General features: G+C 43.6%; 1 protein-coding gene across 1 annotated transcript in view; it reads right to left on the bottom strand.

Annotated features, from left to right (window-relative positions):
• The window catches only part of SLC9A3 (solute carrier family 9 member A3), a gene marked incomplete at both ends in the record, with an annotated part of 190,805 nt that overhangs the window by 95,507 nt on the left and 77,175 nt on the right, over window positions 1-18,123 (bottom strand). Inside the window, 3 exons of the mRNA XM_083378999.1 lie at window positions 7,097-7,274; window positions 8,490-8,568; window positions 17,578-17,738. Of these exons, the coding sequence (XP_083235125.1) occupies window positions 7,097-7,274; window positions 8,490-8,568; window positions 17,578-17,738 (418 nt within the window). The remainder of the gene's footprint in view (window positions 1-7,096; window positions 7,275-8,489; window positions 8,569-17,577; window positions 17,739-18,123) is intronic.

Genomic DNA, 18,123 nt, shown 5'->3' on the forward strand with positions numbered 1-18,123 from the left:
ATAATGTTAACTGGCAACCCAGTTATGTCTGAAGGCCATAACTTTTCTATACTTGAGATTTTAAGTAACAGTGTACTCTTAGGTGGTTTATTACACAAAATAGCTGTTCTTGAAATCTCAATTAATAGTATTTGAATGGGATATCTAGATAAAATATTCCCATGGGGCAGAAGCTATATTATACAGGTATGTTCTTGTAGCATTATAGAAATAAATGCAGTTCAGCTTTGAGATCCTATACAGATAATGCTTGACGTATGGCCATTTAGTGACCATTCTAAATTATGAGGATGCTGAATGGACTTAAGCTATATACCCAAAGTTATTGCTGCTACAACAGCCCTGCAGTCAAGTGATCACCATTTGGGTGCTTGTCAACCTGCTTGCCCTTACGTTCAAGTGCAAGGTTGTTGCAACTGCCTCTACCTGCCTATTCATCCCCCTTTCCCGCCTGGCGGGTGCCACCTGGCTGGATCCCACACCCTTGGGTCTCTGCTCCACCCTGTAATGCCTTGCTTCACTTATGTCTTCTCAATACTGCTTTTCTGAAAGAGAATCAGCTGATGTTCCTGAACTGAATTGGAAAATTGTGCCCTTCTGAGAGATTGTGTGAATAGTGCCTGTTGTGTAGTGAGATCTTTGGAGGTAGTAAGCGAGATGAGAGGTTGCAAACAGGAACATTGCTTTATTGATGCAAACAGGAACAGAACTGAATCAGAGGCTTCGGTGCAGCTACTTGTATGGTTGGCCACTAGGCAGTGACCAATAAGTTTAAAGGAACCCAAATCATCCAATGATCTTCTTGGAGACAGCAAGTCTGGCAAGTCAGGGACTGTTACACAGACACACCAATTGAGCAACCTTAAGCAGCATTCAAACAGACATGTGAAATAGTTCAAGTAAAATCCCAATACATTACACCCCTCCCCCCTACAATGTACACACATTATTAATATTATTTAAGAATAAAATCTTGTAAATATAGTGGTGGTCTGCGCAACCTTGTGGACCGTCTGGGGGACCAAGGCAACCCCTGGTCTACCAGCTTGCCTGCCAGGCTGGGTAGACCAGGGCTCACAAATTCACAAGAGTCGGATTGACTTGAGTCTCTTTGGCTGGCCATTCCAGGTCTGCCCAAACCAAAGTCCAAAGAAAAAAACAGAGTCAGCGCAATTGCTGCCTTGTTCGGGTTGACTTTCCCCATTGTACTGACTGGTTGGGTCCTCAGAGTGGGTGAACTGCCCTGCTTGGCTGCTGGTTTCTGGCTCTATTTGTGGACCTGTCATGAGGTGGCCATTTTTCAAAATGCTTCCGCAGCTGATCAATATGGTGGTGAATGACTGCCCCCCCCATCCAGAGCCACCTCGTAGGAAAGAGGTCCTGAAATTTTGACAATTTTACCCAGCAGCCACAAGTTCCCATGCCCATAGTTCTGAGCCCACACCCCATCACCCACTTGCAATCCCCTTGGAGCCTTTGGACATGAGGTGTCTGCTGTCACCCGGGCAGGATGCAACCTGTCCAGTTTCATGATGAGCCTTCTTCCCCAGCAAAGCTCTGCTGGGCTCTTGCCTGTTGCTGTACAAGGCGTAGTGTCCTGGCAAAGCAAGAAATCAGCCCCCCTATGGTGCCAATCTCTGGTCACAATGCACTTGAGTGACTCCTTTGTCATGCACACCATTCATTCAACCTGCCTGTTAGTCGAGGGGTGAAAGGGAGCTGATGTTGCATGCCTTATGAGGTTAGTCCTCAAGAAGGCTTGAAACTCTGCCACTGTGAACTAGGCTCTGTTGTCCGAGACTACGACATCCAGTAGCCCGTGTGTGGCAAAAAGCTTTCTAAACACCTGGATGGTCCTAGCAGTAGTCATAGTTGCAATAGGAATTACTTCCAACCATTTAGAGCGGCTGTCGACCACTATCAAAAATAGCTGTCCCTGAAAGGGCCCAGCGAAGTTAATGTGAATCCTTGACCACGGTGTATGAGTTTCTTCCCATCTGTGGACAGGAGCATGTGGCATTTCTGGCCTGGACTGTTGACATGTGTAACACCTGTGTACTTGGGCCTCGATAGCCTTATCTAACCCTGGCCACCAATAGGTAGCTCCGTGCCAATGCCTTCATCCGGACTATGCCTGGATGGCCCTCATGCAGAGACTAAAGCACACAATGCCTTAATGAACTGGGGACAATAACCCTGCTCCCCCATAAGATGCAGCCTTTGTGAGCTGAAAGTTCATGTCTATGTGTGAAGTAGCTCTGTAATTCTGGTCCAGGGCTATTTTTCAAGCCACCCTGTGTGAATCCATGACAAGACTCTACTTAAAACCTTGTCTGCAGCAGTTTCTGCAGCCACATCCCCAGCATGGAGGGGAAATTAAGGCAAATCCTGAATTGACAAAATGCAAGCTGCTGGAGCTGGAGCTGGTTCTATCTGTGGCAATGGCAACCTGCTAAGGTCGTCTGCATGGCCCATGTCTTTGCTAGGTTTGTGAACCTGCCTGTAGCTATAGGCTGACATAAAAATGGACCATCTTAATATTATAGGGGACAGTATTTGAGGCATCTGCCTATATGTAGTAAATAACCCCAACAGTGGCTTGTGGTGAGTGAAGACCGTGAATTCCCTGCCATACAAATAATCATGGAATTTCTTCGACCCGGCCACAATGGCCAAGGCCTCTTTGTTAATCTGAGTGTAATTGGGCTCAGCTGAGGACAATGTCCTTGAATAATAGGCAATGCGGACTTGAGTCCCATTACTTGACAAATAGCTTAGAACAGCCCCCACTCTATAGCTTAGAACAGCCCCCACCTTAGAACAGCCCCCATCACGTGCAATACATACAGGCAATGTTTCATTAAAGTGCGTAAGCACTGAATTGAAAGACAGTAGTGATTTTACTGCCTTAAAGCTGTTTTCGTGAACCTTGGTCGACTTCCATGGGGTATTTTTGTCTAAGTGGTGGTGTAACAACTCTGCCACTGCAGCCTTGTTAGGAAGGTATGCATGGTAAAAATTAAGGAGACCCAGAAATGCCTGAAGCTCTCCTTTGGACCTAGGCCTTGGTGCCAGCTGAATGGCCTTCAGCTTGGACTTGGCAGGGTGGATGCCTTTGGCATCAATATGGAATCCCAGGAATTCAGTGGAAGGGACCCCAATGTTACATTTGGGTTTTTTTCCAATTTAAGTCCTGCTTCGTGGAACTGTTGAAGGATGGCTTTGAGCCTCCTTGCAAGCACCTCAGTGGACTCACCGGCAATGAGGATATCGTCAAAATAGGGGCAAACCCCTGGAATGCCCTTGAGCATACGTTCCATAACTCCTTGGAAAATTCCTGAGGCTACGCTAACCCCGAATTGAAGACGTTTGACTTTAAAATTGTGACTGTGTGTCACAATTGTTTGTGCAGCTGCTGTGGCCTCATCCACAGGTAACTGCTGATAGGCCTCTGCCAAATCTAACTTAGCAAACACAGTACCTCCTTGCAGTGATGCCAAAATGTGACTAACGACTGGCACTGGGTATGCATGCTGCTTAAGTGCCCTATTTATGGTGCACTTGTAATCAGTGCAAATTCTGACCTCCCCATTGGCCTTAAGTGGTGTGACAATTGGGGTTTCCAATTCACCCCCATCTACGGGCTATAGTACCCCCTGACTGACTAGCTTGTCCAGCTCTGCATCGATTTTGTGTTTTAGTGCAAATGGCACTCTACAGGGTTTGATCCTAATAGGCATTACAGCAGGATCAAGTTTAAAGGCTATTGGAGGGCCCTTGTACTCTCCCAGGCTTGTGTCAAAAAACTCCTCGCATACTGATGCCAAGTTCACCACTTGTGTCCGGTGAATTCCAGTTACTTGAATGCCCAGAGCATCAAACCAATCAAACCCTATTAAGCTTGTTCTCTGGCCCTCCACCACAATCACATCTAGAGGCCCCTAAAACCCCTTGAACCTGACGGCCAAGATGGTCTCGCCTTTGACGGCTACATGGGAATTCTGGAAGTCAGTCAGGATGATGTCAGATGGCCTAAGCTTGGCCCACCTCTTGCTGCAGTTGCACACGAACTGAAAAGTCTCCAGGGAAATGATGGATACAGCTGAACCAGTGTCCAGTTCCATCCTGCAAGGAACACCTTGCAACTCAACTTGAAGCTGAAGTTTGGGATTAAGGGGGCAGCGAGCTCTCGTACAGCAAATGTTCCCATGGCTGGACCAAAACCGGATTACCTACGGGAGCACCTACTGCCAGCATCAACACCCCTCCGTCCTGTGCGCTCCCACAGAGAGGGCCTCCTCAGGGTGCCACCGGTCAGAGAATGCCGGCTGGTGACCCCCAGGGGGAGAGCATTCTCGGTGGGTGCGCCAATCCTCTGGAACCACTTACCAGCCGAAATCCGGATGGCCCCTGACCTTCGCACCTTTCGGCGAGATTTAAAAACCTATCTATTCCAGCAAGCCGGCCTGGCCTGATAGATTTGGGGTTTTATTTGTAGATCTGGGGTTTTATTTGTTTTATTGTTGTTTTATTGTATACTTACTTTGCTCTGTACACCGCCCTGAGTCCTCCGGGAGAAGGGCGGTATATAAAACGAATAAATAAATAAATAAATAAATAAATAAATAAATAAATAAATAAATAAATAAATAAAATCCTACTCTATGCGCCCCCGGGGCCCCGGTATCTCTCCTGATCGGATCATCCAATTTGCGGTCCTTCTGGCAACCTCTACAGACTGATTTGATGTGGCCAGTCTTCCTGCAGGCCTGACATGTGGCTGTCCAGAACTGGCAGTCCACTTGTTGGTGGCAGCTGCCACAGCCCAAACACTGAGAGAAAGGAACTGCCTTGTAAGGGGGCTTCAGTTCCTTGTCATGGTGCCGTTGGATCTTGTCAACTTCGTGGTCGAAGTCGGTGTCTTCTCAAAGTTCAGCATCCTTGTGGTGGACAGCTTACTTGTGAGGAGTGCTTTTGGTGGGCCACAAGGCCTTCACGGCTCCGGTGGCAGCTTTGTCCACCATGACTTCTTTTAAGGCTTCCTGGAACGAGAGACTCTCTCTTGCAAAAGGTTTTTGTTGCAGCTCTCTGCTCCTTAGTCCACACACAAGTCAGTCTCGAAGCCTTTCTTCCAAGTCTGAAAATTGGCACAGGTGCGAAGCTTGTCTCAACGCCACGATGAATTCCATGGCCATATCTCCAGGTTGTTGAACTCGTTGTTCAAAGGCATGCCTCCATGCAATCACCGACAGCTTGAGCTGGAAATGGTAGCCGAGCCATTTCTTCAGGTCCACATAAGTAACAGACTCCAGCTGCGCCAGTATGAATAAGTTCTCCGCGATGTCAAATGTTGCAGACCCGCAGACACAGAGGAGTGTTGCAGCCTTCAGGCCATCTTCAGTGACTTGGTTGGCACGGAGGTAGTTTTCTACTCTTGAGATGTAGGATGACCATCTCTCTGGGTGAGTAACATCAAATTCCTTAAGCTTTCCGACTTTTGCCATTGTAGGGAAGTCTTTGCGGGTCATGCCTCTCATTGCCTCGTCCTGCTTCTTCTGAAGGCCCTGGGACTGGTCCGCAGGGTGGTGTGGTCACTAGCATGGCTTGCTAGGCTGACTGAGGGGGGGGAACACAGTCCCTGCCAGGTGCTTTGCTGGCCTCACCCCCTAGTTACTTTCAGCTCTTCCAAAGAAGCAGGATCCCACCTTTGTTGCCAGTGTTGTATAATGAGTTCTTTGGAGGCAGTAAGCAAGACAAGAGGTTGCAAACAGGAACATTGCTTTATTGAGGCAAACAGGAACAGAACTGAATCAGAGGCTTCTGCGCAGCTACTTATACGGTTGGCCACTAGGTGGCAGCCAATAGGTTTAAAGGAACCCATTCCCGTCCCAAATCATTCAATGATCTTCTTGGAGACAGCAAGTCTGGCAAGACAGTGAACATTACACAGACACACCAATTGAGCAATCTTAAGCAGCATTCAAACAGACACGTGAAACAGTTCAAGTAAAATCCCAATACATTACAGTGCCCATCTCCAGAATGGTGTACGGCAGTCTCTGTAGGAAGACCTCATGTCACATTTTCTGGGTGCTCTTTTGGAAAGCTGATCTTCAGAAGAGGAAAGTGGAACAAGGCATGATGGAACAGGGAGGAAGCCCAGGATTGTGAGACCAGCAGGGCAGGAAACTGTACAAGAGGTGCCTCAGGGTAGTAGAGGCTCTGGGAGGCCTGGCACAGGCCACATTGAGCTGGAGAGATGTAGTACTGGACTGGATTTGTGCCAGGCCTCCCCAACATCCTGAGGCACCCTATGCTCTACTTAGTGATCTGTGCAGTTGCTAAATCACCACATTAAGCTGGAATTGTAGTTGTTAAGTGAAGCACCTCTAACATTACTAAGTTGTTAAGTGGGCACCTCTAACATCTACAACTATTTATGACTATGATTTTGGGCTCTGTTATGATAAGTCAAGAACTACCTGTATAGCCATGAGACACAAGAATATTCCATTCATGCATCTTTGTAATATTCTGGTGTTTTGAAATGTTATTGGATTATATGCTGTTTTATGTGAAAATAATCAGCAGCTATGTGACATTATACTTGGAGCAGTTTGCAAGTAGAAAGAACTTGCATATTACTAATCATTTTAGAATATGTAAAAAGCCAAAAGGCAACTTATTAATTGACCATGTAGATCTTCTTCTTGATATCCTGCTTCTTCCTACCCTGTTGGATTTATTACCAAATTATCAATTTATAATTAATCTACACATCAATGTTTCTGATTTACATACTCTGTAGCTGGATTCCACACCTGAACTGCATATGCCAGTCAGCCAGCCAGCCAACCAGTCTTGAATTCACAAAGAATTCATATTGACTCACATTATGTACTCACAAATAGGAATCTTCTGTGTTTTGTAGCTAAATCTTTTTATATGTACAATGTAAATAGCTGTATAAACAGATTCTCAACATGAACATATATATTTTTAACTTTTAAATAAAGATAGCTTACTTTTTCAAGTTAGTGAAAAACTGTAAATTAAATGATAATTTCCTCTAGTAAAAAAAACAATTGAAACTTACGCAAGGATGGCAGATAGTGAGAGCATCTCAGCTGTCAAATAGGAGAGATACGAAATGACAAATACAAATCCAGGCTCAATTATTCTGACATGCTTTGTGAAACGAGTGACAAATGAGAGCAAAAATGCAAACATAATGCCAATAAAAGTACCTCCAAGGCTCACCACAAAGAAAGATACTGCAATAAAAATCACATAAAAATTACACTTTGTTTAGAATAGAATAGAATAGAATAGAATAGAATAGAATAGAATAGAATAGAATAGAATAGAATAGAATAGAATAGAATAGAATAATTTGGAGGGACTTTAGATGTCTTCTAGTCCAAACCTTGCTCAAGCAGGAGACCTATATGATCATTTCAGAAACATGGCTGTACAGTACATTCTTAAAAATCTTTAAAAACATAGATATTTAGTGTATCTAAAAGATTAGGATTTTGTTCAAGGTAAGTTAATACTATTAATGTTACCATGCACTGTGTGGCTTTAAATTACAAGAAGGCATTTTATTAATCTTTTGGGACATTTACCACTGGCATATCCATTATTTTAATGAGTGGAAATGTCAGCTTTCTACGTGGAATGAAAATGGCCCAATGAAAAAAAATGGTTGCTTGTAAAAGATTAAATTATTTTTAAGAAGTTGTCAAACAGGGTGGAAAAATTTACATTTGGAATTTAATATGGATATTGACTTGAAACAAATTAAAGTTGAAACTTTGTCAGTGAACAGATTACTTTTAATTTACCTTCAAGTTAAATCTAATTTAAGATCTGATTAAACCTCATACTGTTGGTCTACCTTTAGATCTGACCAATACATGATTAATATATATTATTATTAATAATAATACCTCCAAATCACAAGACATTGGCCTTATTCTTATTCTTCCCCTCTGCAGTTTGAATATAAAGTATAAAAGACTAAAAAGAGATTTTCGTAGACATTCCAGCCTTTGAACTACCCAAGGAACCAACACAGCAAAGTTTCGCTGTCCAGCAAGCTTCCATGCCAGCTGCCTTTCTTTCCTCTCACTTTGCCTCTTTTTAACCTCACACCCCACCTTCTGTAAGGGAAGGCAAAAGCCTCACTCTCCCTCTAGTGAAGATGGCCTTCATGTTTATGTGTCTCCCAGCTCCCACACCACATGGTCTGACCCAGTCAATCAAGCCATGCTCTGGGTGTAGTGCTCTGGCACCTCATGGCTCCTCCTAGAGGAAGCAGACAGTACCTGAGGGGACCCCGCCCCACCCTACCATCAGCGGGGCATTTTCAAAAACATCATATAAAGTAATCTTTATCTATCTATCTATCTATCTATCTATCTATCTATCTATCTATCTATCTATCTATCTATCTATCATCATCATCATCATAAATAGCTACCAACCTATGCCTTTTATGCATTCCACACCGGTCACATATTCAGCTCCTATTGAAACAAAAGACTCAAACACATTATACAGCACCTAAAAGAGAAATAAAATTGTAGTTTCATGAATAAATAATATGAGACAATTAAAACAGAGAATTCCATTTAAAAATATGTAAACAAACATTGATCAAATGCTTATGCAAAAATATTTTTCCCCTCTCCATTCAGTTGGATCTGATTCTCAGAGACTTTGGACAAGCTCCTGCAGTTTTCTTGGCAAAGTTTTTCAAAAGGGGTTTGCCATTATCTCCTTCCTAGGGTTAAAAGAAAGTGGCTTTCTGCTTGAGGTGAGACTAGAACTCATACTCTTCCAGTTTTTAGCCAGATACCTTAACTGCTATACCAAACTGGCTTCCATATCCAATAACAAATATCAAATGTATCAAAATCATATTAAAAAGCTAACATATATTTTACTATATAAGGAATAAAGTTTGGGGGTAATTTGCATATTTCTCAGCTTGCCTGGCCATGGGATGCTGGTACAATCAAGATCTGGCTGCTCTGGTCATTATCATCTGTCATTTCCCCTCTCTCGATTTCCTATTACATACACATAAAGCTTTATTGCCCTTTCATCCTTCCCCCTTTCTTCCCCCTTTCATCCTTCCTCAATCTTCTTCTTTTGATGGCAGAATGCCTATGAGAAGTCAAGCTGAACCAGGCAGAGCTGACATTCTGCCCCCCTTGACAGAGATGTTAGTCCTGCAAAAGAAAATGAGAGGGGAGAGATATACAAAATTTCTCAATTAGCAAAACACTTCATTATGGCTTATCTGGGTATGGGTCATGGAATTTTTAAAGCAGTTTGGGGCTTTAATATGTTGGGAGTTGGCCCATTCAATTTCTGAGGGTGGAAAGTCTTTCCAGGCTAATAAATACTGGGTTTTTTCCTGATGTATGTGAGAGTCCAAAATGTCTTTGACTTCAAAGTGCTGCTATCCCTCAATCATAATGGGGTCGGGAGTTGGTTGCAATATGGGATGGAAGGAAGATATAATTTCTGGTTTCAGTAGGCTACAATGAAATAATGGGTGTACACGTCTGAGCATTTTTGGCAGCTCAGATTCTACAATTACTGGCTAATAATCCTTTTGATGGAGAAAAGTCCAACATATTTCGACCCCATTAAGAGATGCAAAGCTCAGTTTGCACATTATGGCCAACTAGATAAAGTGATCTCTGATAATGGTCCTCATTTTGCAAGCCTACAGTTTAGGAAATTTGCCTTTGAGTGGGAGTTTGAGCATGTGACTTCCTCACCATGTCATCCACAAGCTAATGGCAAAACTGAATCAGCTGTGAAGATTGTTAAGAATTTATGCAAGAAAGAGCAAAGTGTTGGTAAACACCCATGGAAGGACATTCTACATTGGAGAAATACTCTAACCAAGGAAATGGACAGTAGTCTGGTACAGAGACTGATGTCAAGGAGACTAAAGACCTCCTTACCAGTGGCAAATAAGTTACTTAAGCCCTCTGTGATACAAAGTGTTCCAGAAAAGTTACATCTTAAGTATTCAAGGCAAGATATGACAAATCAGCCAGAGATTTTCCAGAACTGAATATTGGGGAATGAGTCCATATGAAACCACTGCCTGGAGATCGAACAGGTCATTGGAAAATGGGTATATGTTTACAAGTAGCACCATACTCCTATCTAGTGGACATTGATGGAATCCTCTATCATTACAATCATGTGGATCTGCATGTGGTTGAGCAGCCTGACTCTTCATATCCAGTGGACAGGCCAGACTCACCTGGTATTACTGAGCCAAACTTACCCACTGACAATAGGAAACACACAGTATTGATGCCACAGAGCAATGCTAATGACAGTTTTGAGTGAGGTGGTATACCTGACAGCAGTCAAATGCAGAACATCTCAGTAAGTGGTGAGAAGAGCCCAGCAACCTCAGTGAGGTCGGAGAAACTCTTAATACAAAGAGGGCCAGTCTTCATCTGTAGTGGCAGTCATTCACAACCACCCAACAGACTTAACCTATAGGAAGTGTTGTTACTAATTCTCACCCAATATTTCACAATGTTGTTTGGTTAACATGAAAAGGGTGTTGTGTTTACCTTATATGTAGCTCTATCATTCATCTCTATTGTATTTGTTTCCTGTGTCACATTGTTACTCTGTGTGATTTATCTCTATTGTTCCTGTGATGCATTTCCTGTTCCTGTTGTATTCTCACTCTCTAAAAAATATGGCTTCTGCACAATGATGGCTTGTATTTACTTACTCCACATAAAACAGTCCATTGATATCTCTTTCTATGGGACTTTGGGCTCTGCTAATGCCTGGAGAAGCACAAGTATTTTCTCTTGTCACCTCTTGGTAGAGGCACAAATGGGGTAGCTAGCCACGTAGCTCACTATGTCCTTTTTTCAGTGACAGTTACCAAAATGGCCACTTGATTAGGTGTGGGACTTTTACAAAACCAAAATGTCCCGCCATTTTGAATCATGTTTTTTTTGTAGAACCATTAATTGTTGGCTTTGTGGGACACATAGTTTGGCTCGCACCCAAGCTAGACCATCTTGAATTGTACATTCTTCCTTGTACATTTGGAAGCACTTGTCCTCCTCCAAAGCTGCCTTTAGGGTACCCTTTAAATCATCAGCTAGGTGGGTTTTCGTTTTGGCTTGTGCCTGGGTGGTGACTAGGGCTGCCAGTTGCCTGAAGGGAATGACCGGTTTAATTACATCTGGCTTTGAACTATTTATTTTAGCAGCCTGGATAAAGCATCTGCTAGAAAGTTCCTTCTTCCTGGGAGATACCCTAATGTGAAATTGAATTGGTTAAAGTACTGAGCTCACCAATCCTGTTTGGGTGATAGTCTCAGGGGATTTCAAGGCTTCTAGATTTTTATGGTCAGTCCATACTTCAAATGGGGTTTTCCCTCTTAGAAAGTGCCTCCAAGTTACGAGCGCCCAATGCATCGCATAGGCTTCCTTCTCCCAGATTGCCCATCTCTGCTCCATCTCATTTAGCTTTTTAGAAGTGTTGGCACATGGCTGCAGAACCCCTTGCTTATTTTCCTGGAGAAGCACTGTGCCCACTATGACATCACTAGGATCAGCCAGAATGATGACGGGGGTGTTGGGGTCTGGGTGTTTTGGTGTTTTGTCCTCAGCCAGTGACTTCAGCAGTGACTTGAGCGGCTGGAGGGATTGGAACTCCTTCTAGCTGTGACTTAGCTCAGTGACTAGCTCTGTTGTACCGGGATCCCATCCTCATTGCCAGGTAAAGTGTTCGGAGAATGACAAGAGGGAGACGGCAGGCTGGGTTCCAAGTGTTTATTTTGCTTCCGCTCCGGACAGTTGACAAGCAGAGAAACCCTTGCTTTTATAGCGAACTGTCAACTGTTACAACCAATCAGGGAACCGTATTCTCCCGCCTTGAGGCGGAGACCAATGGCCTGCCGGCAGCTTTGACAGCTCCTGGCCGACTGCGCTTGCGCGGCTAGGTCAGGGGGGAATCCGCCGGCTGGCTGGCCCGCCGGCTGAGGGAAAGCGTGTTCAGGAACTGGTGTTTTGACAGCTCACGGCTGTCAGCTGGGCCGGTTCTGGCGCACGCGCAATTGCGTTAGGCAGCCTTTTGACAGCTGTCAACTGTCAACGGCTGCTGCCAGCTTGTGCACATGCACGATTTCTTCCGGCAGCCTTTTGACCGCTGTCACTGTCAACGTCTGCTGCGTTGGGGATTCCCCTGGTAAAGCCTCAGGTCTGGAGGCTACCTCGAGCCGTGTTAACCCTTGTAACTATCAGTATATAACACATATAGTCAATTTTTTTCTGGTGGAATTTGCATTTGGACAGTTTGGCATATAGTTTGGCTCCTTGAAGCTTCTTGAGGAGCTCTGACTAGCTTTAGGTGCTCTGCCATTGTCTGCCATCTGTCAATACAGATTAAAATATCCAGGTAAACTAACACTCCCTTACATAGGTATTTAAGCAGCGCTTCATTTATTAGCTGCATAAACACAGTAAGAGCCCCTTGCAATCCAAAAGGGAGGACCTGGAACTGGAAGCATCCTAAGGGGCAATTGAAAGCTGTTTTCCACTCATCCCCTGCTTTGATCCTCACTCGATAGTATGCCTCCTACAAAACCAACTTGATGAAGATCCTTCCCTTGGCCAAATCAGCTAGCATATCCTTCATGAGAGGGAGTGGGTACATGTTTTCCACACACACTGCATTGAGCCCACAATAGTTCATGCATAGACACAGAGACCTGTTCTTCTTTTTCCTAAATAGTACTGGGGCAGCCATTCTTGATCTGGAGGGTTGGATGAATTCATGCTTCAAGTTTTTGTCTATAAAAGTCTGCAATTCCTCCAAATCCCTAGAGGTCATGGAATAAAATTTATGTTTGGGTAGTTCGGCTCCTAGTAGGATTTCTATGGTTGGTGGAGTGGGACTGTGTCTGATCCCTTCTCACAGAAGATTCCCATAAGTCCCCAATACTCTTTAGGGATCTGAGGATTACCCTGGGGCCAATCTTTGGCAGCTATTCCCACCTACCTTTTAGATTTTGCCTGCTGCAGGGGTAGTTTTTGATGGTCCTTTCCCCCTTCTCCTTCATAGCTGGTTCATCAGATTTTTAGTAGCCCCCTCCTCCAGTTCACATAGAGGTTCCATTTCTGAAGCCAAGACAGCCCTAACACAAGGGGCCTTTCCATTCCAGGGGCTACGATGAAGTTCAAGGTCTCCCTGTGTGCACCCATCCTCATCTCTATTAGTTCATAACAGATGTTGCTGGGACCCCCACCACCACCACTGAGCTGTTCATCTGGCAAAAAGTTATGGGCACTTTAAGATGTTTCTCATGCCCAGTTTCTTGACCAGGGCAAGGTTGACCAGGCATCTGGTGCACCCCAAGTCCAGGAAGACTACTAGGTTCCCTTTTTGCCCTGAGGATTGAACCACTAGTTCTATAAATTTAATAAACCTAAACCTATGGGGATGGTCACTGGGTTGACTGAGTGAGTTAACAAGGGACATCATCATCTGATTTGCTTTCCATAAGGCTACCTACTGGGACAGTCAGAGTTCACCTGCTGTTTTGGGGGGATAGAGTAAACTCTAAGACTTCTACTCCCTTCAGGGCAGTTTCACAGTCTTACTGTTGTGGTTTTGCTGGTTTTTTTGGCAGGACTCTGAATCACCCTCTGGGCTGGGTATGTAGCTCAGCAGATGACAACTCAGTGCCCCTGCTTCCCACACCTGAAGCAGCCAGTGGATCGTCGGCATGGGCTCTGCTCGTATGGGCCCCCTTTCTTTTCAGGGAGGGATCTTCACCATCCATAGCTCATCAGGTACTTGGATCAAGCTAGATCAATTTCCACTTCCTCTGCTAGTATATATCAGCAATGGAGGATGGGGGTGGGTGCCTCTGGAAATGCAGGTGTTGGTAGACTTTGTACTTAGCTTGTGTCAGAAACATTTGATCAAGATGTCTTCTAGCCAGTCAGCAGGCCAGATTGCAAAACTCCTGGGTATCCTTGGCCATCCCCCTCTAGCCCTCAGCTGATAGTCTTTATGCAATCTCTGGCTTTGCAATCAGCTAAAGGGTCTTCAAAGGACTTCCGAAGTGCAGCCATGAAGCAATAAAAGTTTCTCACCTTCAGGGCGTCATTGGTGTGGAGGGTAACCATCCATTCACCTGTGGTCCCCTCCAATACCATGCTAACACACCACACCTTAAACCCCTTGATGGCTATTTCTTGACCATTCTCTTGTATTTTTTTTTATTTTAATTCCATTTATATCCCGCCCTTCTCCGAAGACTCAGGGCGGCTTACAAGCTTAGCAGTAGCCTTCATTCTATGTATATGCCTGCTTATTAGGGCTTTCACACACACCCCAAGTGGCATTATTACAAAGTCAGCTTAATTGCCCCCAACAATCTGGGTCCTCATTTTACCTACCTCGGAAGGATGGAAGGCTGAGTCAACCTTGAGCCTGGTGGGATGCGAACCTGCACTAATTGCAGGCAGCTGGTGTTAGTTAAGGAGGCATTAGACCACTGCTCCACCAAGGCTCTGTATGTATGTCCAAATTTGTACCAGGAAGAACCCCAACTGTTTGGAGTCTTCATTGAACTTTACTCCCAGGACTGGTGTCTTGTGTGCTTGTTGGCATTACTCCTGCAGCCAGTGCAGGCTTGGCTGCAAGATCAGGCACTGGGACAGTTGCCGCCATTGCGGTGGCAGAGATATTTGCCCCATTGCTTGCCACAGCTGGAATTGGCTGGTCAGCATGATGTGCCATCAGGCTAGAGCTTTGAGACTACTAAAAGTCCCCTCAGGAACTTTATGGCTTGTTCCAGTATCCAGTCTTTTCCCTCTAGCTTGCCTGAGCTCGATTCTTCCTCCACTTTCTCCAGCTACACTTGGGTCTCTTGCAGGCAGCTGCCATGGTCCCCATAGGTGAATGTCATTCCCATGGGTTTTTCTTCCCATTCTTCCTTTTTCCCTATCCTAAGGGATCACTGGAGTCATGGCTGGTTGTCATCTCTCAGCTATCCGAAGAGATTCAGCTCTCTAGGAGAGGATTTCAAGGATGCTTCTCTCCAGGCCTCAAAATCTCCCTCCTCATTCCCTTGAGCTGACACCATTTGCATGGTCCCCAACAGTAGAGGTGGTTTCCTCTCCAGGTTCCCCAAACTGCAGAGCTGGCTTTATGTCAGAACTGCCTCAATCCGACCCCTTAGGGAAAAAAAGCCTTTGACTCCATTTGATTAAAGCAAAGGGTTCTTTTACTAAGAATGTTGGTTGCATTAAAGTCAAGCCAGCTCTGAAATCTACTGCACTTGCTAGATCCAAAAGAAGGTGTAGATTTGCCCCAGCCCACTCCTTGCCCTGTGACCAGTCTGTTTCCAGCCAACCAGCACTCACCAAGATGTTTTGCGAACTCTGAGATGTTTGGGGGGTAATCTGCATATTTCTCAGGGTGCTTGGCCTCAGGATGCTGATACAATCAAGATCTGGCTGCTCTATCCTTTTCACCTATCATTCCCTCCCTCCCAATTTCTTATCACATACACACAAAGCTTTATTATACTTCCCTCTTTCCTCCCCCTTTCATCCTTCCCCCTTTCTTTTTTTGATGGCAGAATGCCTGTGAGGCATCATGCTGAACCAGACAGTGCTGACAACCACCAATATCTACTACATCCTATCAAATGAGATATCAGTTTTCTAAAACTCTTTCATATTTTCCTGTTAGAGGCTTTTCCAAAGTGTGAGATGTTATGTGCTACCCCACTCACTCACACACATAACTGTGGTTTAATGAGTTTATTATTATTCCCCAGCAATTTCCTTCACCAAAACCCAGAACTATCCCAATAAAGTCCAGCCAAAAACAGACTAGGGTTAGTCCATAGAGCAATGGCCAAATAGTCCACAAAGCACTTGAAAGTTGTTCAAACAAAATAACTCCACCAAACAAACTTAAATCCACCAGACAAACTTAAATCCACACACGAGACCTCACAAGGCAAGAAAAGTCCAGTTTCCAAGGTACAATTCAATTCCAAATACAGTATCAATCAAGAGTGAGGCAGAAATCACAAAGACCAAAAAATACCCAGCTAGAAAACAAACACATTATTCCCAGCAACACCTCCATCTGTCTGCTGTGATAAATAGCCAACTTCCAATGCAGCCCAACAAGACAGGTAGGGCTTTCTCCTCTTCAGTAGTCTGACTGACCTTTTCTGCTCCTGCCTTTTCTCTGCCTTACATGTTCTCATATCAGTGTAAAATGCAGTTCCACATCCTCTTTGCTGGCTATCTGCAATCGGAAGTTTTCCCCAGTTGGAGCCTCAGCCAAATCCCTTTCAGATGGCTATTCAGAGCCATCAGTCAACTCAATTCCTGATGTGCCAGGAATCGGCTCATCCTCTCTGAGCTGATATCTACAGAGGTATCTGGAGAATTGTCCAAGAGAATCATCACACATAAAGTCAAGAAATGTTACTTATATGTATAAGAATGGATGACCATAGGTGAATGTTTGTATGTGAATATATCTTTTAGTTAGGAGATCAGATTATTACTTAGTTCAATGCACATCAGCATTCTGGAAGATTATCACTTTAGAGAGTGGAACACTTAAATTAAGTTGTAGAATCCTTAATCACAGTCTGGAATACAGAGCATAAAATAGAAATATTTTCAAACCCTACCATTTCAGAATGTGCTAGGGTTTTTAATCATCACTGGAGTGTGACTGAGGGAATGATTGTTCCAGATAAGATTTCTTTGGAGTTTATCAAAAAACAAAGTAGAAGAACTCCCATGGGCTTTTACTCTGCACCCAAATGAAAGGACGCAGGAACAGATTGGATAAATGTGTTTGCCTCTAAAGTATAACAAAACATAGAATGATTGCATATAATTTCAACTCTTCTACCTCTGGTATGAAAGTTCTAAAACAGAGTGTGCAATTTAAGTCAGTGTGATGTCTCCATCTGATTTTTTGAGGACTATACTCCAAAAGAGAGCGGACCTAGTAGTATTTGGGGTGTGGGGAAGTGTGTGTTAGAAAGTTATGAGACAAAATAAATTGTCTTAAGGATCTAATTTGCTCCTTAACATTCCATATAAAAAAGATTCACAAAGGTCATTGGGAACCAAAATATGGATTTCAGTTGGCCCTATGTAGTGTTCCACTTTTTGCATGGGTGGGAAACATTTTAATTATAAAAAAATTGATGTGCAGGTTAAAAATATTCCCCAATCATTCTAATAATTAATTGATTACTTTTCAGTTTAGAACATAGGGCCTCAGCTTTTTTTCTATCTTGGCAACCAGGACTGGACTCAGTATTTCAAGTGTGGCCTCATTACTCACAAATGAAGCAATGCTATCATCTCTTGTGATCTTGATACTATCTATGTGCTGCTGTTTTTAACATTATTACTTCATATCATTTATTTGCAAATCTAGGTTTCCCAAACCTAAATTTTTCAATGCATTCTGATCAGAATTTCAGTAGCCACCAGTCTTCAAAAAGAATCTTACCACAGTTACAGCATCATTGAGCAGTGATTCTCCAAAAACAATTATGAAAAGAATATCATTGACATGAACTTCTTCAAACACAGCGAGCACAGCAACAGGATCCACTGCAGCTATTAAACTGCCAAACAGGAGAAAATCAAGCAATCCACTCTGAAGTTCACCTAAAAGAACAATGTAGATCATAAAAACACAGAATTACTGAACCAGATTGGAAATTCCCATTAGGCCCTAAGAAATTAAAAAGGTTCTAAATTAAAGTGTTCCCAAAGATAACAATCTAAACATTGTTTGAACATTTCCAATAAAGGAGAAGGAGCTACCTTTCTGAGTAATTAGCTGCACTAGTGAATTAGACTTCCAAGCCACCTCCATCCTGTTTATGTATTAGCCCCATTTTATCCAGTTTGTTGTTGATTTTAATGTTTTAACTTTAATGTTAAATCTTTAATACTTTTAATGTCTGTTTTGTATTGTTCTTTTACAATATTGTAGATGTTGTAAGCCATCCAGAGTCACTTGGTAGTGAGATGGCCAGCATATAAATTT

This window comes from Vipera ursinii, assembly GCF_947247035.1.
Source record: "Vipera ursinii genome assembly, chromosome: Z".
NCBI classification, from domain to species: Eukaryota; Metazoa; Chordata; class Lepidosauria; order Squamata; family Viperidae; genus Vipera; species Vipera ursinii.